This window comes from Carcharhinus amblyrhynchos, chromosome X, assembly GCF_965287045.1.
Source record: "Carcharhinus amblyrhynchos chromosome X, sCarAmb.v2.hapA, whole genome shotgun sequence".
NCBI lineage: Eukaryota > Metazoa > Chordata > Chondrichthyes > Carcharhiniformes > Carcharhinidae > Carcharhinus > Carcharhinus amblyrhynchos.
This window is the reverse complement of record NC_137359.1, coordinates 13,263,529-13,283,324: the sequence shown is the minus strand read 5'-3', so window position 1 is coordinate 13,283,324 and position 19,796 is coordinate 13,263,529. Positions and strand designations below refer to the sequence as shown.

General features: G+C 40.3%; 1 protein-coding gene across 3 annotated transcripts in view; it reads left to right on the top strand.

Moving 5' to 3' along the window:
- The window catches only part of lmbr1l (limb development membrane protein 1-like), a 63,281-nt gene extending 44,353 nt beyond the window's left edge, over positions 1-18,928 (top strand). For 2 of the 3 annotated variants that reach the window (XM_080217918.1, XM_080217919.1), the window contains exons 10-17: positions 269-355; positions 454-530; positions 3,093-3,170; positions 4,480-4,553; positions 5,779-5,869; positions 7,616-7,682; positions 9,188-9,349; positions 14,725-18,928. In XM_080217918.1, coding sequence (XP_080074044.1) covers positions 269-355; positions 454-530; positions 3,093-3,170; positions 4,480-4,553; positions 5,779-5,869; positions 7,616-7,682; positions 9,188-9,349; positions 14,725-14,807 — 719 coding nt within the window. In that variant the 3' untranslated portion in view covers positions 14,808-18,928. The remainder of the gene's footprint in view (positions 1-268; positions 356-453; positions 531-3,092; positions 3,171-4,479; positions 4,554-5,778; positions 5,870-7,615; positions 7,683-9,187; positions 9,350-14,724) is intronic. The other variant, XM_080217920.1, reaches the window with a different exon arrangement.
- The last annotated feature ends 868 nt before the right edge of the window (positions 18,929-19,796 follow it).

The following is a 19,796-nucleotide window of genomic DNA, read 5'->3' as shown; positions in this document are numbered from 1 at the left end:
TGACCCCACGTCCAACCCCATCAATGACGCTGGAATAAACCTAACTGAATTTGATACCCTTTTCACTTTCTGTCCAGCAACGTGAGATTAATGTTGTTCAAAAACAATAAAGCAAATTGTCAATAGTTCAAATCAAGTCATATATTTGAGCTGTGCAACTTTGTGTCCAATGATAACTTTCCAAACTTGATCAAGCTTTCAAGCAATTTACCGTGAAAGGAATCCAAAAGCAACATTGTTGCTAACGTATATTTTTTCTTACTGGCAGGCAAGATGTCATCCTGCTGGGTGTTCTTCAGTGTGGAGTCGCTCAAAAATCAGTTCCTGAGTATCCATGCCAGGAGGCTTAAGTTGGGTATGAGCAGGAAATTTGGATTAACTGTTCATGTGCGTATCTTCTTTGGTGTATATGTGTAAAGTGAGACACATCTAACAGCATATCTGTGCCCACAGAAATTAGGAGACGAGCATCACCTTGGCAAAGGAACCTGGGATACCCATTGGTAATGCTGTTGCTTCTGGCATTAACAGTAAGTGTTAAAGTATTGGTTGGGTTTTGGCAAAGAGATTCCAGCCATTCACCTATCCAATTGTAATTAATACAAATTTGGATCTTTTACTGCTCCATGGCTGCTTGATATCTCACATTAACTTCTTTTGATATTCTAAAGTCACCATCTTCTTTCATGTTGAAATGAAACAAAAAACAAAGCTGCAAATTAGACTTGGTTTTCATTACAATCCTCTTCTGATCAATGCGCACCTTGTCCAAGCATAGAATGCAGTGTACCTAATCACATCTTGTTCATTCAATTGTGCTGAATTGCTGATCACACAGAACGTTTAACTACAAAGTGTTCTGTAAACTGTTTTTAATGCTCTGCCAACTAAATGCAGCCAACCTGCTGTCAAATGTCACCTGGAGACAGCGGCACACTTTGTAGTCTGACCTTTTAGTGTAAGAGGTATTCGAACTTTCTGCTTTGGATTGAATGACTGAATGCAAAAGTTTGCCAATTGTCTATGTTTGTGCTGTTTATAGAAATCCTGAGTGTTTCTCTGTAAAACACAACCTAATGCCATCAGGGATGAATGGTGTGTATTTTTCTTCTTGTAAAATCTTTAAAAGCATTTTTGCTGGAAACAATCCGCTTAAAAGCCTTTTCAATTGCTGGAGTGGGCATTTTTTAGCAACATAGCTTTTCAGTCGCCAACGATTAGCGATGTTAAGAAGAAAAATTGATGAGAAAGCTAGCTAGCTTGGGAGGCCAATTCCTAAATGGTAGTGTTGGGGAGAGTATAAATTGAAGTCTAGAGTAGTTGACCCAGGATTTCATTAAAATTTGCTTTGAGAGCAGACTCCTTTTGAACAGGAGAGAGACATTTTTTTTTTGTCAGTTAAGTTCTCAACTAGCTTGAGTTGCTCAGTGGTGTATATGCCACTCCATTCAGTTTTACTCTGGGAGTGAGCATTAAAATTTGTGGTGCAAAATAGCATATACTGAACTATCTCCAGCAAAAAAGAATCTTACTGCCTCCCCATCACATTCAGTTGTATTACCATTGCTGAATCCCCCACTATTACTATCCTGAGGGTTACCATTGACCAGAAACTGAACTGGACAGGCCATATCAAGACAGTGGCTGCAAGAGCAGGTCAGAGGCTGAAATTCTGTGGCAAGAACTCCCATCCTGACTCCCCAAAGCCTGTCCGCATTCTACAATACACAAGTCAGGAGTCCGATGAAATACTCTCCACTTGCCTGGATGAGTTTAGCTCCAGCAACACTTCAAAACCTTGACTCCATCCAGAACAAAGCAGCCCACTTGATTGGCACCCCATCCATAAACATTCATTCCCTCCCACTGACTCTGGCAGCAATAAGTAAGTCTACAAAATGGACTACAACAACTCACCAAGGCTCCTTTGACAACACCTTCCAAACCTGTGACCTATACTGCTTAGAAGGACAAGGGCATCAGATGCATGGGGGCACCACCACCTGCAGGTTCCCCCTCCAAGCCCCACACCATCCTGACTTTAGATCTATGTTGTTGTTCCTTCACTGTTGCTGGGTCAAAATTCTGGAAATCCCTCCGTAAAACTGGGCATACTCACACCAGATGAACTGCAGTGGGTTCACCACCACTTAGAGGGCAATTGGCAATAGGCTACAAATGCTGCCCAGACCAATGATGTCCACATCCTAAAAACAAATATACAAAAAAATCAACTAAAGATGTTATTGCTTTGTTTCTGCAGGTTTATTAAATAGTGGTATGGGAGTTTATTTTTGTACATCTTCGAATTCTATGTTGAAATTCTTAGGTTTGAAGTGTTGAGTTGAGTCCCTCCAGTGCCTTGAGCTGCAAGCCTTAAATGTGTTTTTAGGAGTGATTCGTCTACATAACTCAGAATGATGTATTGCCCTCTTAGTTTTGAAACAAACCTGTTTTATGCAAGAGGTAATTGATTGTGCTTTTTATGGTTGAATCCAGAAAACTCAACTTCACATGAAAGACTTCATTGAGAAGATGAACTGTTTGCTGACCTTTTTGGCACAAACATGATTGGCTTCCGTTTGAGTCCTGATGCAATGTGAGCCAGGAATTGTACATTACTCAATCCATAAATAAAACTTAAATATTTTAAAATTGGTGCACGTGATCAAACCAGATGTTGCAGTTGTGATTTTCCTTGAATGTTGTATTTCCCAAGTGAGGGTGTCTGTTGGTGAACAATGCAAGACCTTAGCAGCTAGCATCGGCCCCAAGCCTTTGCAGCGGAGGTATATCATGAGCCAAATGCCACAAAGGCATCCTGCTGTGCCTCAGCAATGTTCTGCAACTCCTTTGTGTGCAAAGGCTTGTGCGAGGGACTTGTGCTCACTAAGCTTTTGGTTGGGATTGTTCAAAACTTATTTTGTCCCATCAGTTTTAAGGGCCATAAAAACAATGCATCTGAAACAATGTAGCTCCATCTCTGCTACTCTGGCACTATGTCTTACTGACTAGTACTTGGTCTGCGCCTCCTACAGGTTGGCGTACGCTGTTCTTCCCGGTTGATATATTTTGATTTGCTATAATTTTAGGGTATCTCAGTCCTGCTGGTGGGATTCCATCTTCTTGAATTACTTATTGATGAAACAGCCATGCCCAAAGGGATGCAGGTAAAGACCTTGAAATAAAGCGAAGCGTATAATTTAATTCTGCTATTTGTGTTATACTCGTGTCTGACTGCCATTGAGACAGCCTGGTTGCAACAAGCATTACCACCCCAACCCCAAACTCTGATTTTTAAAAGCTGCATGTCCTTGAATTGGGAAAGTCAGTGTGTTTTTTTTACTATACATGAGGGTATTAAGAGTTACTGAGCCGTGAACTATTTGAATGGTAGAGCAGGTTTAAGAGGCCGAATGATCACCTGTTCCTGTGGCACACCTTCTGAAGTATAGTAGCTAAAATTTCCCAGGCTGTTTCTGCAGCTTTTGTCTGGGTGCTGTCCTGTAACTGGAATTACCACAGTCTGAAGGTTTTATAGTTTCCAAACATCATCCTAGGGAGACTTGAGACTTTCCCTTGTTGCATGTAATGGGATCTATAACCATACTGACTACCTAATGTTCTGTTGCAGTGAGTGAAACCAAATCTTGAAGATAGAAGCCAGTTAAACATGCTTAGTCGTCTCCATAAGTTGATATTAGAAAACATGTAACCAAGCTCAGTTTTTGATACTGCTCTTTAGTCACTTGCACAAGTAATATTTGACTGCAAGCTTTCCAACAACTCTACATACTGACACTTTTTGCTGAATTATAAATGCAAGATAAGCTCTTCGTTGTATGTGCAAGTGAGGAACAAAATGTGTCAACATTTGCAAAAATAACTTGTATATAGTTCTCCTAATCAAGGGCTGGATGGCCTACTCCTGCTCCTATTTCTTATGTTCTTATGTAATGGCCTCCTTGAGCTGTTACTTGTGCTGCATTACTTAACATGGTCACTGTACATGTACTATCTTTAATAACCTGGAGGGGGAGCTCCCATGCCATGTCTGAATGAAGAACAGAAAATGCTGGAACGTGTGTGAAATGAAATAGGTGGGGTTGACCCTTCACAACTCGGCAAGGGTCTGAAGAAGAGCAATGTTGGCCTATCGGTTCTCCTTTTCTAGATGTTTCTGTTGTACCCCTGTAGCATTTAGTTTATTATCTCACTTTTCCATACACAGTATCTTTGTTTTGGAGAAAAATGAGTTTACAGGTTAATCTTGTGGTGGTATATTTTTGGATTTTATATTTTCCCCACCTTTTTATGCTGAACTACAATTGCTACAGGTGTTAACAGCTGTCTAGTGTATGGCCTAAAAGGAAGGTGTTGGACATCATTTTGATTATGTAGTTTGACCCATGCAATGCACACATACACACTGGAATTCTAAAGCTAATTGTAGTTATGTGACTGCTTTTTCTATTCCAGGATCCTCTTCTAGGGAAAGACTCTCTTTCTATGTTTGGTTCACTTGGAGCAGCTGTGGAAGTTATTCTTATTTTGTATCCTTTTCAGTGTTTATCTGTTCTGTAAAGGCAGATGGGGTGATCTCCCCTTTTGTGTTCACCAGGCTTTCCCCTAGTTCTGCCCCCCCCCCCCCCCAACCACACCACATCATTGGTTCTTTGCTACCTGGTAGAGGCACAGACCAAGTACCACAATGTAAGCAAGGATGTGTTCCCAATTTTTTGCCTCAAGTTTTGTTTCATTTGATAATAGGATGTGTGTATGGTTGACAAATCCAGCATCTTGTTGCCCATCTTGAATTGCTCAAAGGCTGTAGTGGACTGCTTACTTGAACCACTACATTTATTACACATTCCCAGTTGTCCTCTTGAGTGGCTTGCTAGGTTATCGGAAGCGCTGTTAGGCAGGGAGTTGCAGGATTTGGATCAACTGGTATAGTTCCAAGTCAGGATGGTGTGTGACTTGGAGGGGATCTTGCAGGCAGTGGTGTTACCATGCACCTGCTTCACTAGAAGTCACAGGTTTGGAAGGGTATAGGATTGGCATGAAAACCCATTTGGTTCACCAATGTTCTTTTTAAGGAAGCAAATCTGCCATCCTGGCTCTGTCTGGCCTATGTGTGACTCCAGGCCCACAGCCATGTGGTTGACTCTTAAATGGCCTAGCAAGCCACTCTGAGGGTAACTGGGAATGGGTGGTAAATTCTGGCCTTGCCAGTGATGCTGGCATCCTGAAGAATAAAAAAATGCTGTTGAGCTTTGAAGCACTGCAGTGTAACTTGTAGATAGTGTACATGCGAACGCAGCATTGGTAATTGAGAGAGTGAATTTTGATGGAATGCTATCAAGCAGGCTATTTTGTCTAGGTGGGGTCATGCTGCTCGAGTGTTGTTGAAGCTGCATTCATCCAGGCAAGTGGAGAGTATGTAAGGACCTCTTATTTCCTCCTTGCGTGTTTGACACACAGCTTGGTCAAGGAGTGCATAGCCCAGTGCTGAAAAAAGGAAGTGATGCTATCCCAGTTAGTGCTGTAATTTAGGAAATGTATAGACCACTTGTGCAAAGCAAACTCCCACAAACCATTTTGTGCTAATGATCAGAATCTATTAGTTGAGGGATAAAGGTTGGCCATGATACTGGGGAGAATTAACCTGCTTTTACTTGGATGGTGGTTGTAGCCAGTTTGACTTCTCAACTATAAGATGGCTCAGTAGTTTCTGATGCTGTTGTCTGACATGTTTGCACCTTGACTTCAATGCAGTTACTTAATGGTGTCATCAGTTGTTGGGTTTTACAGTTCCCCATTTTTCATCAAACTTGCCCCCAGGAAGCAGGACACCACCATGACTAAGGTAGGATTGGAAACTGGTTTGTTTAAAAATAATTTCCTGTTTGAGGATTATAATGGATAGACCTGTGTTGTATTATAACATGCCGCGTTTGCTTTCTTGTATATACAATTACAAGTTTGGTTAACTGCATGACAGTACTTTGGGCAAGAGCAGACCAAATCACCCACTTATTTTTTTGATTCTCAAATTGTGTGTGAATATTATGACTTTTGAATTTATAAAGAACAGCCACATGAGAGCCTGGTTGTAGCCATCAACCAAGGTGTGCTGTCCAATAGCTCAACAGTGGCTTGTTTTGTGGATTTTAAAAATTCTTTAATGGGATGTGGGCATCACTGGCTAGGCCAGCATTTATTGCCCAAACCTCATTGCCTTTGAGAAGGTGGTGTTGAGTTGTTGCTGTGCATTTTGAAGATGATATACACTGCAGCAGTGGTGAGGGGAAGTGATCAAGCAGGGCTGTTTTTTCTTGGATGGCGTTGAGCTTGAGTGTTGTGTAGCTGCACACATCCAGGCAAGTGGTGAATATTTCATCTCTCACCTGATTTGTGCCTCATAAATGGTGGTCAGGCTTTGGGGAGTTGGAAGGTGAGTTACTCGCTGCAGAATTCTCAGCCTCTGACCTCTTGTAGGTACAATATTTGTAGGCTGATCCAGTTCAGTTTGTTATGCAGTGATATTCAATGTTGTCATCAAGTAGGCAGTTAAATGTGGTATGGTTACAAATATGAGGGGGAAACAGGAAAAGACCATTGGCCCCATCCCTACGTACCATCGCTTACGTACAGCATCCCAACAACGCTCCATTGGCTGTGTCATTGTCCCAGAAAAGGCAAATTTTAAAAATGAAGACAAAAACGTTTTTATCAAAAGAAACTGCAACAATCCTCTCCAAATCCTGGAGGTGATTAAACCATGACTTGTGACCCTGGCCTCCAGTAATTCTGCTATTCTCTTCATATAGAGAAGTCAACCATTCACAGGAACTTAGCCAGTTCCCTTTTTGAATGCTTATTGTGAGCCTGTATTCACTTGATGTCAATTTATCCAAAGTTTAAGACTTGACAAAAGCGGATGCTTTTTGCAACCAATGCTTGGGTTACCAGTCTTTCCTGACCAATCGAGTTTAAGCAATCTATCCATGTGAACCGAGTCTAATCCTTTAATTACTTTAAGATAGGGGGTCTTGTTGCATGGTGTTAGTGTCCCTAGCTACCAGAAGCTCCAGGTTGTTTCCAGCTGGACTTGTTGGTCACAAGAGAATTCATAATGCAGCTAATAATCAGCTCAGAAGTCTTGCTACCACTTCCCACTATTTCCCAAAAGGAAAAGTGTATGAAGATACACTTGTATTACACTTGTATAAAACTAAAACGTAAAGAATCCCTGTTCTATCTTCTTGAAGTCCATCTTTTTCAAAAGTTAAAAAAAAAACCCTGGTTCTCTTAACCTAGGCCCTCAGTTACCAGGACAGACTATCAATTTTGCAGCCGCCTTGTAAACTTTTTCTGTGGCTGCAGCAGGGGACCAAAACTGGACACAATGTGCGGGATTTTATGGCTTTGCTTATCCTGAAACTGTTAACTCCCTGAGGTCAACGAACCTTTCCATGTTCTGCCCCTTGTCTGCTCCAATTCTTGTGTGGGTGGGGCAGTAAAATTCTGGCCAATATTCCAGCTATGGGATTAAGGATGTTTGAAGGATGCTTTTGTTCTATGTAAAATATTTTACATCTGTTTCATCTAGATAATCGGGAACTGTGTATCACTGCTTGTTCTGAGCTCAGCCCTGCCAGTATTCTCTCGGACACTCGGTAAGCAGCTGTACATTTCTCCAGTACCTGTAGTTACTGTTTTAAACTTTCCTGGTCTGCTGAGTTTACACGTCTCCGCTGGGCAGTTAGATATTTTAATTGGCTTCAATCTGTTCAAACCTGGGAGGGGAATAAAATCCTTTTGGAAAAAAATCAACCAGTGTTCTCAATTTGTTTAATCTATGTAACCTGCTGAATGTTTGTTTGTGTGTGCATGCAGGCAATATTGGGTGAAGACAAGATGGAAGGAGCTTTGAGTTTATATAGTGCTTTCTCATATTTTAATAGCAGAGCTTCACTGATCATTCCATTGGGTCGTCTTTGACCACTTGAACACACAGGAAGGGCCTTGGTTTAATGCCTCATTCAAAGGATCTTATCTCTGACACAACACTCCCCTCAGTTCAGCACTTGAAGGTGTTTGCTCCTTCTGGTTGAATGGTTTACAAATGCTTGCTGTTGGGGGTTGTTCATAGTGAATGGTGACTTTGTAGAGATGCCAGAGGCTTAGCTCAGTGTGGTTGTGGAATGGAGACAATGAAAGAAAAACTGATTTGGATAAGTTGTTGATTTGAATTAGGATCTCTGAAAAATCCACTGTTACCTCTGCACTGTGCCTGTCTATCATTTATTATCCACTACTCATTTCTGAATTTTGAATGTAACCAATAGCAATGAGTGAATCATCTCCCTGCTAACGAGACAATTTGAATGACCTTTTGCTACTGCTTTTCATATTGCCTTTGGTAACCAGAGAGTGTTAATATGATATTTGATAATGAGGAATAGTTGCCCCTTTGTATGATGCAAGGAAAGCACTGGTTTTCGGTTTCCACAGAAAAACAGATTAAATTGTGGAATGTGATCTCCAAAATGCTAATTAGAGATCCCAGAAGCAAATGCAATAGAAACAAATTTGCTTTACACAAGTCATGACAAGCCTTTGGCCCTGATGGCATCCAGTAAGCTAGATCTAGTTAGGATTTAAGTTTAAAACTGCCTGCAGGTGGCACCAAACTCCACTAAAGCCACTTGGCATTCAAAGCCCCATTTTCAGTTTGTGAAACCTGCTGGATTGTAAAATCTGTAAAGTTCAGTTTTTTTCCAGTGTGCTTAATTTGGAAAACTTGTGTAATCTTGGTCTTTTTAAAATATAATCTAACCCCCTCCCCAAAGGCAGTGGTTTCCTCTCTGCCATATAGTTGCATGTGTTTTGGCTCTCTGTGCACTAGATATTATGACTGACCAACCATTTGATTTAAGAAGGTGCAAATGTATGGCAAGAATATTCATCTGTTTCTTGTGTGCTCTTTAGAGATGCATGATTATTGAAGATTTGAATGAACAGAAGTCAATTTTAAAACAATTTCATTTTTATCGTGCTGCATCTTGTTAAATCTGAATAAATGTTGCGCAACGTTTTCTGATTTAGTCTACAGATGTTAAATTGGATATTGGAATTGCTTACCTCTTAAAAATTAATCCCCCCCCTCCCTCCCTTATAGGAATCACAAACTTTGATCTGTTGGGGAACTTTGGCAGTTTTAACTGGCTAGGAAATTTTTACATCGTCTTTCTCTACAACCTGCTTTTTGCTGGCCTTACTGCAATGTGTCTGGTTAAAAAGTTCACCAAGGCTATGCAAGCTGAACTTCTCCGCGCATTTGGTAAGTGCTGTCTGTACAAGTGCAATAACACCATAGGCATTATGATTTGGTACATCTTGATGAGACCAAGGTGAATTCAAAAATGGCTTGAACACCTTTTGAACTAGAACCACATTTGGAGTATAATGGGATTTGTGATGCTCCACATAAATGGAGGTTTTTAATGTTTTAAAATGTGTGAATAACATGTAATTTGAGCTCCATTCAATAGTTGAGTACAGAATCTTAATTGAATGCTACAGCTGGAGCATCTTGTCTCACTAAAACTATACCTTTTTGAATCGGATAGATATGTAGGTCAGAGATGCTGGGCTTCACCTAAGCATACCAGATGATGTTTTATGGCTATGTGTGAAACCAGCATAGTGAGCCAGTCCATTACACAACAAACATCCTTTTATTGATTAATGGTGCATCTTCCAGAATGAGGTTGGCTTGGAGGCTTCAAGCACAATTCTCTGACATGTTTCTTTCGCAGAGCTGCTCCAAGATGTGTTTACCTCAGGGCTCCATGCCATTTGTGTTGTAGGGCAGATTCACTAGTTTCCACAACATTAGGTAGCAACTAATTGTTCACTTCACTTCTTAATGGTGGCTTTTTCTGGCCCCTGTAAGTTCTTCACTGGCTGTAGGGATTCATGCAGAGCAGTGAGCACAGAACAGCTTTGTCACCAAGTACAGGTGGCCTCTGGCTGACAATGTCATCAGGAGTTTTACTTGAACCACTTATGGGTTTCAGGCTCTCTTTGAAAGGCCCAGTGTTGCTTTGGGCCTGTTTACCTTGGATTGGTCTGAATTGTAATTTTTTTTTTTAATATTTCCTTTTGGCTCCTGTCACAAACTCAACACCACCCCCCCCTCCCGACCATGGTTGAGCCAAGCTGTTTACAAATTGCCATCCTACTTGATGTAACCTCCTCCAGCACTACAACTCCAATTCTGTGCCTCTGAATCTAGCCTTTTGTACATGTTGCTGCCTTGCTTTTCTCCAAGCTCTGGAATTCTCTCCCAAAACCCTTTCCATCTTCCTCTCCTTTTAAAGCCCACTTTTTTGACCAAGTTATTGTGCAGCATGTCTAATATTTCTTTCCCTTACTCTTGCCTGTCTTCCTCCTCTTCATCTCTGTGGAATAGCCTGCTGGCAAATGAAGAATAGCCACCTGGGTGAGTTACTCTGGCTACAGGCACCACAGAACTGTGCCCCAGCAAGAGTTTGGGACCTTGCTGTTCTCCTCGAGTTTCTCCAAACAGGTCAATCTACACCAATTTACCAAAATCAGTTAAAATAAGACGAGGCCGAATGACCACCTTCTACTCCTATGTCTTATGGTATAAGTGTTTGAGGAGGAGGCAATAATGCCGTGAATGAACACAAAATGGGGTTTTGTTTTATTCTCAACTGTCCCAAATTCACTGTTTTTGGGAGCGACTTTGATCCAAATTGGACACTTATTCTAAAAATTAGTTTCCTTGAGCTACAAATTGTGCACAAGATACTATAGCGCCCCCTTTCTCCAAATATTTTGCTAGTGGTTTGACATGGGTTCAATCCCCAGTTGCTGATTCTGGAGCCACTCGTTAACATCATTGCATAAAATTTGGCTGTCGTGGGGAGGGACAACTGACAATTTTGATTGCAGTAGGTTTGCTTGCATAAGCCAAATACCCTTTTTGGATATTAGGCACAAAATGTGAAGCCTTGTAGTAATCTGGCATTCTGCATTTTGCATGAAACTGGTTCCAGGTTCACATTTTACTTTTTTTTGCCTCAAAATGCATCAAGAAGGGTTAAATTATGGTCTGGCCATGTTAGATCTGTGGTCAGTGACGTTTGTCCTGAAATACAATCCCAGTCTGGTTCCCCTGGGGAAATGTTGCTGTGAAAAGTTTTGTCTCCTGGGAACCATTTCTAATCTCTCATTGTCAACAATTTGAATGCAATAGCTGCCCAAGCACAAAGTCAGGGACGCAACTCATTCCAAAGGGTCAAGATAAGGAGGGATGAAGAGCCTCGCCCGCACCATATGATTAGGAATCTGTACCCACCTATTGAAGGGAGTGGATATTGGCACATTCACAATCTTTCAATCCAGAAATGGCCTTTTATGAGGGGTTTTTATAACTTCAAAAGCAAGTATGTCTAATTGTATGGTATTTATAAGTTTATCAAGATAGTTCACAGATTGCTGAAACTGTTTAGTTACCTGCTATTGTTTGTGGTATTCCTAAATGAATGGGCAGACTTTCTTGAGATGCCAATTGCCATTTTGTTTTTGGTTTTGCTTCATTTAAGGTACTTTTGAAGCTTGAGTATGAAGTTGTTATGCATCCTCAGTAAAACATCCTGACTCTGACAAGCTGCTTCCCTTAGCATATGTAATGTTAAAACATTTTAGTGCTTTTTAATGCTAATTGATGAGGCGGACAGGGAGCTTTGCAGTGAGGAGCTGTCTTTCTGTTATCCAGCATAATGTTTTCACCTGCAGGACATAAAGGCTGAGATAATGGGCCTAAACTGGATGATATCTGATTTCTGCGTTCAAATTAGTATTTGAGTACAGGATAATCACTGCTTCAAGAGTAATTAATTGGCTGTGACGTGCTTTGGGATGTTTTGAGGATGGGCACAGCAACATGTAAATAAATGCAAGTTATTTATTTTAAATGTGTTGATGTGATCAGTGTTTGCCTTTGTCCTCCTTTGATGATAGACACTCTTGTTTTGTTAGTAGATGCTGCTATCCTATTGTCAGTGTTCTTATTTTTGTGTGACTTGCCAAAATCACCTAGCAAGTGGTATTTGGCCCTAACTGCTTCTCTTGGACAGTAGTTGGTGGTGTTTTTCTTCACCCATGGCCCACCCCCAACTCTATCTGTGATAGAAACACAGAAATAATTATGACACACAAGGGAGGCCATTTGGTTCATTAGCTGGTGTGGACATATCCTAATGAAATGGAAAAGGATTTTCAGACCAAAATTAAAATGCTTTTGTCTGTAAGTATATTTAAAATGTTGTTAGGTTGCTTTGCAGGCACTTGAGTTGCCCAATTGACAAATGTGCCTTTTGATTTTTCGCATTCAATTTTTTTTTGAATAATTTATTTGACCAAGGGCAACCTTTCAAAATAACTAAACTCTGACCAGCTGGAATAAATCCAAAATATGGAAAGAACTTGAGCAGCATTGACTCAAATCCTGTGTTCTAAAATAATTAACTTCCATTTCTGGATGTGAAGATTACGTTTTAAAAAAAAAATCAAACAGGCCTGACTAGGCCTTGGTTCTCAGTGGGGGCCTCCTTGATCACAATGAATTCTGACTGGAAAAAAGTGCTAAGTTATTTATAATTAAATTTGATAAGATTACTTTAAAATAAACTGTAAACTCTTGTAATGCTGACTTATTGTTGCGCAAAGAGGTAGGTTATGGGAGCCGATTGTTGAATCTGATTTTTTTTTTGCTTTTCCTGCTCTTTCACGGGTTGCAAATCTTGAACCTGTTTGGTTTTTAAAATAACTTGTATCACCAGCCTCATTTTGAGGAATTATGCAATGTCAGTTATCAAATATTCAGCGGTGAGATGTAGCCCTTGTTCTAAATGTTAATATTGTGCAGCAGTTGCCTGTAGGCTGGGGAGTTCATGGGTTGGAATCTGGATTTCCTTGCCCTGCAATGCACATGGCTGATGAAACAAAAGACAAACATTTGCACAGAGTGCACAAAATTTGATTTTGACACTACCCCTTTTTCCCTCCTCCTCCTCCCCCAATAGACTTAAGGCCAAGTCAGTAAGGATTAACGTATGAGGAGGCATTGGTTCTTCGGCTGAGGCCATCAGTTTAAAGTTGTGGCTGGCAGATCCATTTTTCCCCTGGAATCACTGGTGTAGGATATCCAGTGACTTTTTAAGAGTCTGCTGCAGAGGTATTAGAAAATAAATTTTCAGAAAACAGGGTGCAGACTTGGATTAAACATTATGGAGGGAGAGACAGGGACACCCCTGTTTTCTGTATTCTCTGCTTGGATCCCGATTTTTTTTTTTAAGCATCCAGACGATGGCACATGGTTCCACCACGTTGGTGATATGTTCCAAAGAATATGAAGAACTAGCTCATGTCTTGCGTAGCCTCCCTTTTTAGGTGTTGTTTCACAGCCAAGGCGATTCTTTTAAAATGTCCCAGCCATTAATTTCCAATTGATCTGTCCTGGAGCACTGAGCATAGTTTTGCTCCACTTACTTGAGGAAGGACATAAATGCATTAGAGGTGGTTCAGAGCTCACAATATTGATTCCAGGGATGAAGTGCTTGTCTTCTGAAGCAAGTTGAGCAATTTAGGCCTACACTGGAGTTTAGAAGAATGAGAGGAGATCTAATTGAGTGTATAAGATGCCAAAGGGGATTGACAGGGTAGAAGTAGAGTGGGATGTTCCCCCTTGTTGGACATTGAGGTAGAAACTTCCACAGATTCAATGAAGTAATTTCTCCTCAATTCTGTTTAATGTCTGCCTCGTCCTTATCCTAAAACCATGGCTTCTCATTCTAGAATAGAAACATAGAAGATATGAGCAGGAGGAGGCCATTTGGCCCTTTGAGCCTGCTCTGCCATTCGTTATGATCATGGCTGATCATTCAATTGCAATTGTAATGAATGGCGGAGCAGGTTTGAAGGCCCAAATGGCTTTTCAGCGTAGTTTTAGGATAAGGGGGAGGCAGACGTAAAACAGAATTGAGGAAAAATTACTTCACTCAAAGGGTGGTGAATCTGTGGAAATCTGCACTTGTGTAGTGGAACAGTAAACAAATTTAAGGAGATAAATAAGTTCTTAATTAGTGGAATGAAGGGTTTTGGGGAACAGGCAGGAGCGTGAAGATGAGACTGATCAGATCAGCCATGACCACGTTGAGTGGTGGAGCAGGCACGAGGGGCTGCATTGCCTACTCGTGACGTAGAGATGCCGGTGTTGGACTGGGGTAAACACAGTAAGAAGTCTCACAACTCCAGGTTAAAGTCCAGCCAGTTTATTTGATAGTAAACCCACAAGCTTTCGGAAACGCTGTTCCTTCGGCAGGTGTGTGTAAGGTTCTGACCAGAACCATTGTCTCTGGTCTCCATAGACTTTGAAACTCCATGGAATGTGGCAGTTCCTCAAGTGGTTGACCTTTTTTAAAGTCATTTTATACAGCCAGCTGATGAAATGACGTAATATTCCATATAAGCGCATCTTCACAACATTATATTTTTTAAAAAGCAATTGGGGTAGTTACAGAACAAAATGGACATTAGCTTTTTCTACGGAGGGTTTTTAACTTTATTTAGAAACTAAAATTTCTGCAACAAATTACTGTGATTTTTAACATTTATTTCTTTCAGGGTTGGACAGATTGCCTCTCCCAGTCACCAGATCCAGCATCTCTGCCAAGATGTGTCCAGCAAATAGCAAGAGACTCGTGTAACGTTGCTGGAAAGTTACAGCTGATGAAATTTAAATGGACCAGCCACAAGGGACTGAATTCTATTAAATCTATACTGTGAATGCTGCTATTGGTTGGGTTTCTAAGTTCCCAGGCCCATAGAACGGTAGTTCTTTTCAGCAAATCCTGACTCTTGGGCCTACCCAATCAAATATCTCTTTCCCACCGCAGAGAAACCCAAGCCCTGTTTACATCAGTCGAGCTGGAGTTACCATAGTGAGATGGACCTCATTATGCAAATGTACCATATTATGAGGTGGAATTAATCCAAAGAGGCATATATTTCAAGCCATTAAATGTTTACACTACGTACTCCGTGCAATATGGGTTTTTCTAAATGTGGTTTTAGCATGTTTTATTTAAACATTTTTGCCCTTGGATGTTGCCAGTGTTTTTAAGTTTACTGTGACCGATTGGCGTGTTCTCTGTTTTTGTTTTAAACTTTTTTTTAGTAGTGGTGTCAAAATGAAGCGACTCAAGGATTTTCACGTTTGGTGGTAACAGTATGAATTAGGGCTGGGAAGTTCATAATAAAGCCGAGAGGCAAACTTCCATTTGTGTAATGCTTGTGTATGTATATACATACTTTCTGTAAAGTGACTGGGTTTTGAACATTACAGGATGCTATTTAAGGGAAACATCCTCCAGGATATTCCTCCCAAGGCCATACTCTTTTCAGAGCCATTTAATGGAAGCAGTCGAGAGTACCTGCTGACTGAGAAGCCAGGCTGTTAACCATGCAGACAGTGAGATTTATTCATATTTCAGGGACTTGGAGAACATTTTTTAATGTAGTAAAAGTGGTGCTTTAATTGAAATTTAGGTAGGAGAAATGTGATGGTTTTTCACGTACTACATGTTTTGAGGCAATATTTACTGGAATTCTAATTTGGACTGATGACCGGCAAATGTTTTTTTTTTACTAAACTGGTGTTTTATAAAGTGAGCAACTAAGGATGCCAATTAAGCAAAACCTCTTATCCCAATGTTTGGTGATGTCTTTAATGTCTTTGTGTTTTAGTTCTGTTATGGAACAAGTGTCAAGAGCTTGAACTGAATCTCTGCTTCCTACCCAGCCCAAAACTAAGACTTCATTTGTTCGAAGGATTGAATTGATTTTGCATTTCATTTCTACTGCATTTGAACAGCTAACTGAATTGTCTATCTGCACATGGGATTAGAGACACATTCTGCTAAATGGATGTGCTGTCAAGAAACTTCTAATGTCAAAAAAAATGACAGTCAATGATTTCTGGCCATTGTTCTGTTTTCTGTGGGCTTATTATAAAATTGTTGATAGTTTAGGCATCTGAGTTGTTTTCCACTGGAGTCCCATGTATAATAGCATATTATCATTAACCAATTTTTAGAGCCAGGGTTTTTTGGCCATGCATTTCTCTCCACCATGGCTGCTGCATAACCAGTATGAAAGGTGCATGGAGGACAGGCACTCTCTCCTGCCCTCCTTTTGAGACACTAGTTCTTCTGCCACCTCAATCCCTCCTGTTGGTGATGAACTTCCTCATGATGGCATCAAAAATTGAAAACTTCTGTCCCTGCAAAATGTTGAACAAACATGCTCAACAATTTGAGCCCTGCAGTCTGACCATTGGGCCTTTGTCCCCCAAGTTTTAGAGATAAGTGTTTCCCTGTTCCTTAAGCTTTGATTGATTAACAGTTCTGTACTTTAAAATGTTGTTGTATTATTAAATTAACTGCAAGTTAAAATCTTAGACTAGTTGGCAAAGGTTGTAAATAACTGAAGGATGTTGGTTCTGGAATGCCATTTGAGGTTTTATTTTAATATAAGCATCCGTTTTAAGCTGTGTCAACCTGTAAATTGTTTAGGAGTGGTAACAGCTGCAGAACAGCAGGCATCAATGGTGTGAAGGACTAGTCATAGAAACCAAACACCTTGATGGATCTTGGTACAATTGGACAGAAACTTGAAGATTTGCAGTATTTACTTGGGCAGAATGGAGGTGATGCTCTGAACCTCCCCGAAGCACCAGAGTGAAGGAAGGTTACTTAGGGATGTGGTAGGGGAAAGCCTAACACTCTTAGAGTCAAGTCCTGTCCCAGTAATTCTTAAAATATTTATGGTGGATAACTGCAGTTACAGTTTGGGATGACCCAATTGTTATCCTTGCATTTGCTTTGCCTAATTTCTCTGGCGTTCTTTACAGTATCTCCATTGTGGGCTTATGCAGACTACCACCCAGACCAACAATATGGACTTGCATTGCTTGAATTGAACTTTTGTTTCTCAAATGAAACCATTTGCACAGTGTCTACAAAGGCAATGATGGAAAGAATCCATTTGATCCCAGGTGGTTGCTAATAGTTCTTGTTTATGGAGATCTAAATGATTTGTAAAAGCGAAATGGACTGTTTGCATTCTTTCTTCTGCAGAAGGAGGAAGGTTACCTTCTGAACTCCCATGCCCTTGTCTTGAATCTTCTCTGGTGCCTCTTTGGTACATGACGTGAGAATATGCATGAACAAAGCCAGTGGAGAATGCTTGTTAAAATGTTTGAGTCGGTAAGCAGCACCTTGGTTTGGTGGTAGAAAGACTGGTTGGACAGTGTGGTCAACAAAATCCCAATCATAAATCCTTAATATCTAACTTCTCATGTTTATGATGGAGTGGTGAAAATATTATTTGGTTTTCTTATTTTTAAAGATTCATGTCTCGAGTGTTTTGGCATCACAATGGTTTTTGGTCAAGAAACTGAGTTTGCAACTGAATCTTGTCCTACTGTGACTGAAACGAGCAGTGCAATGTGTGTGTTGTGCTCTTATTACAGCCAAGTCTCGTTATTAATTGTCCTTTGAGGCCCAGAATGGTTTTGTTTTAGCACAGCCATGGGACCCTGAGCAAATTCATACTTTCAGACCTGATGTACGATGTCTTATGATCTGCCCAAGGTCCTGAACTGCCAGAATAAGATCCTAAAGTTATTTTCAGAAAAAAATTCTGGGCTTGTTCTTGTTCATAATGGCTCTCAAATTCAACTCCTGCAGTCTTGTGGGGATAGTGCAAAGCTGGGGAGTTGCTCCTTTCTCTGATCTGTTAATGACTTTACGAATCAGATTAGCCATCTTTGCAACATTGTCATAGGGTCCTGTTCTGGCAGATAACTTTTTAACACTTATGAATTCTATTGGCATTTTTATTTGAATTTTTTTCAATTTTCAAAGTTGTCATTTTAAGCAGTTCAATTTAGCTAAAAAAAATTTTAAAAATACGTTGGCAGAAGTTAAACGTACTTGTGATGTAGAATGGGATTGTTTACAATTAAGTTGACCTCTGGTTGTAACGTGTATAATATGTCAGTTTTAGAATGCTGTCTGCATATTTAAATTGTTTTGTGCATTCTTGTTGGGATGGAAATACATTTTGGGGAGCATGGTTTTCCCCCCCCCCCCCCCACCAGTCTATAAAACTGACTATGACTATTACTGAGTGCCTTGTTCCAATGTGTTGTCTGTCTTAGTCTATTGCTTGGATACATATTTAGCAAATGTAGTTCATTTCACTCCCCAGATGGGCCAGTGGGAAATAGGCACTACCTCGTTTATTAAGTCAAGTAGATCAGTCGGTCTGCTGCCTTTAATAATCAAACAGCATTGCCCTTGCTGCTTAGGCTTGCACATGAAAACCTACTCGGTGCAGAGGCTGGTGCCCGTTCAACTGTACCCTAGTATGAGTCCACACTGTTAGAGGAGGAATTTACCTCAGTGAGCATCAGCTTTTGCCCCTCAGAATATTTGTCCCTCTTTTCAAAGATTGACATTCCAAATGTAAAGTTCAGATTTTTTAATCTGGTCTGAGGACTTTTGAGCGGATGGTGGAAATTCTCAGTCATGGGGCATATCCTTTAATGCTGTTTAAGTTGAGGATTCTGAAATGCTTTGGAGGCCTGGCATTCCAGAGTCCCAGCAACCTGATCTCTGAAAGTTGTTCTATATTGGGATGAAATGGCTTTGATATATAATCATCACTCCCGTGAAAATGTTTTTCTAAAAAACATTGGTTAAGTGTTGTGATTTGAAATTGTAATGTAAACCTATATCTGTATCTTTGTTTACAATCTGTTAAATACAAGTAAAATACTTTTTTTTACAAAACCTGTTTGTTTTCACTTATCCTGTCTAACAGTCTAAGACTCCTATCCCCACTGAGACTGTAATGTGTCACCAGTTGGGGGTTTTTATTTGCTGTAGACATTTTTTTTGGGGCTAGTGTTTGACAGCTTTTGTATGTTCCCGGTAAACTAAGTGAATTTGTAGTACGAGCAGTGTACCTTCCATTTATTTCAGTCACTGGTTTTAACTTTTCATATCCTCCTGCCTTCAGAAAGGAACAAAATAATACACACCATGTTTAACTGCAAACAACTTCTTAAATGGTGTTTTTTTTTAAAAACTGGATAAAAGCAAATTACTGCAGATGCTGGAATCTGAAACCAAAAGAGGGGATCTCAGCAGGTCTGGCAGCATCTGTAAAGAGAAAAGAGCTGACGTTTTGAGTCCAGATGACTCTTTGTCAAAGCTGCCAGACCTGCTGAGATTTTCCAGCATCTCTTTTGGTTTCTTAAATGGTGTGAATAGTAGCAGTACTCAATTTCGGTGTAGTTATATTAGTTGTTTCTCTCTTTCTGTTTCCAATCTATTGGCAAAAACAGATTGATAAAAATGCCTTCCAAATAAAATTCATGGCCAAGCAAATTAAGTAGCAGTTTGATTTAAAACCAAGCTGCCAATCAAATACACATTGAACAAATCAGCAAATATGTTGCTACCTAGTGGCTGGTCTGTTCCTTCTGACATCTGCTTCAAACAAACAAATTGTTGCTAGGACTGCATATGTTTCTGCTGGAATAGGATTTTCTTTGGCAGTGAAAGAAGTGCACCACAGCCAAATCTTGGATGGGAATACAATTTTGGGAGAAAAAGGCATTTTTTTCT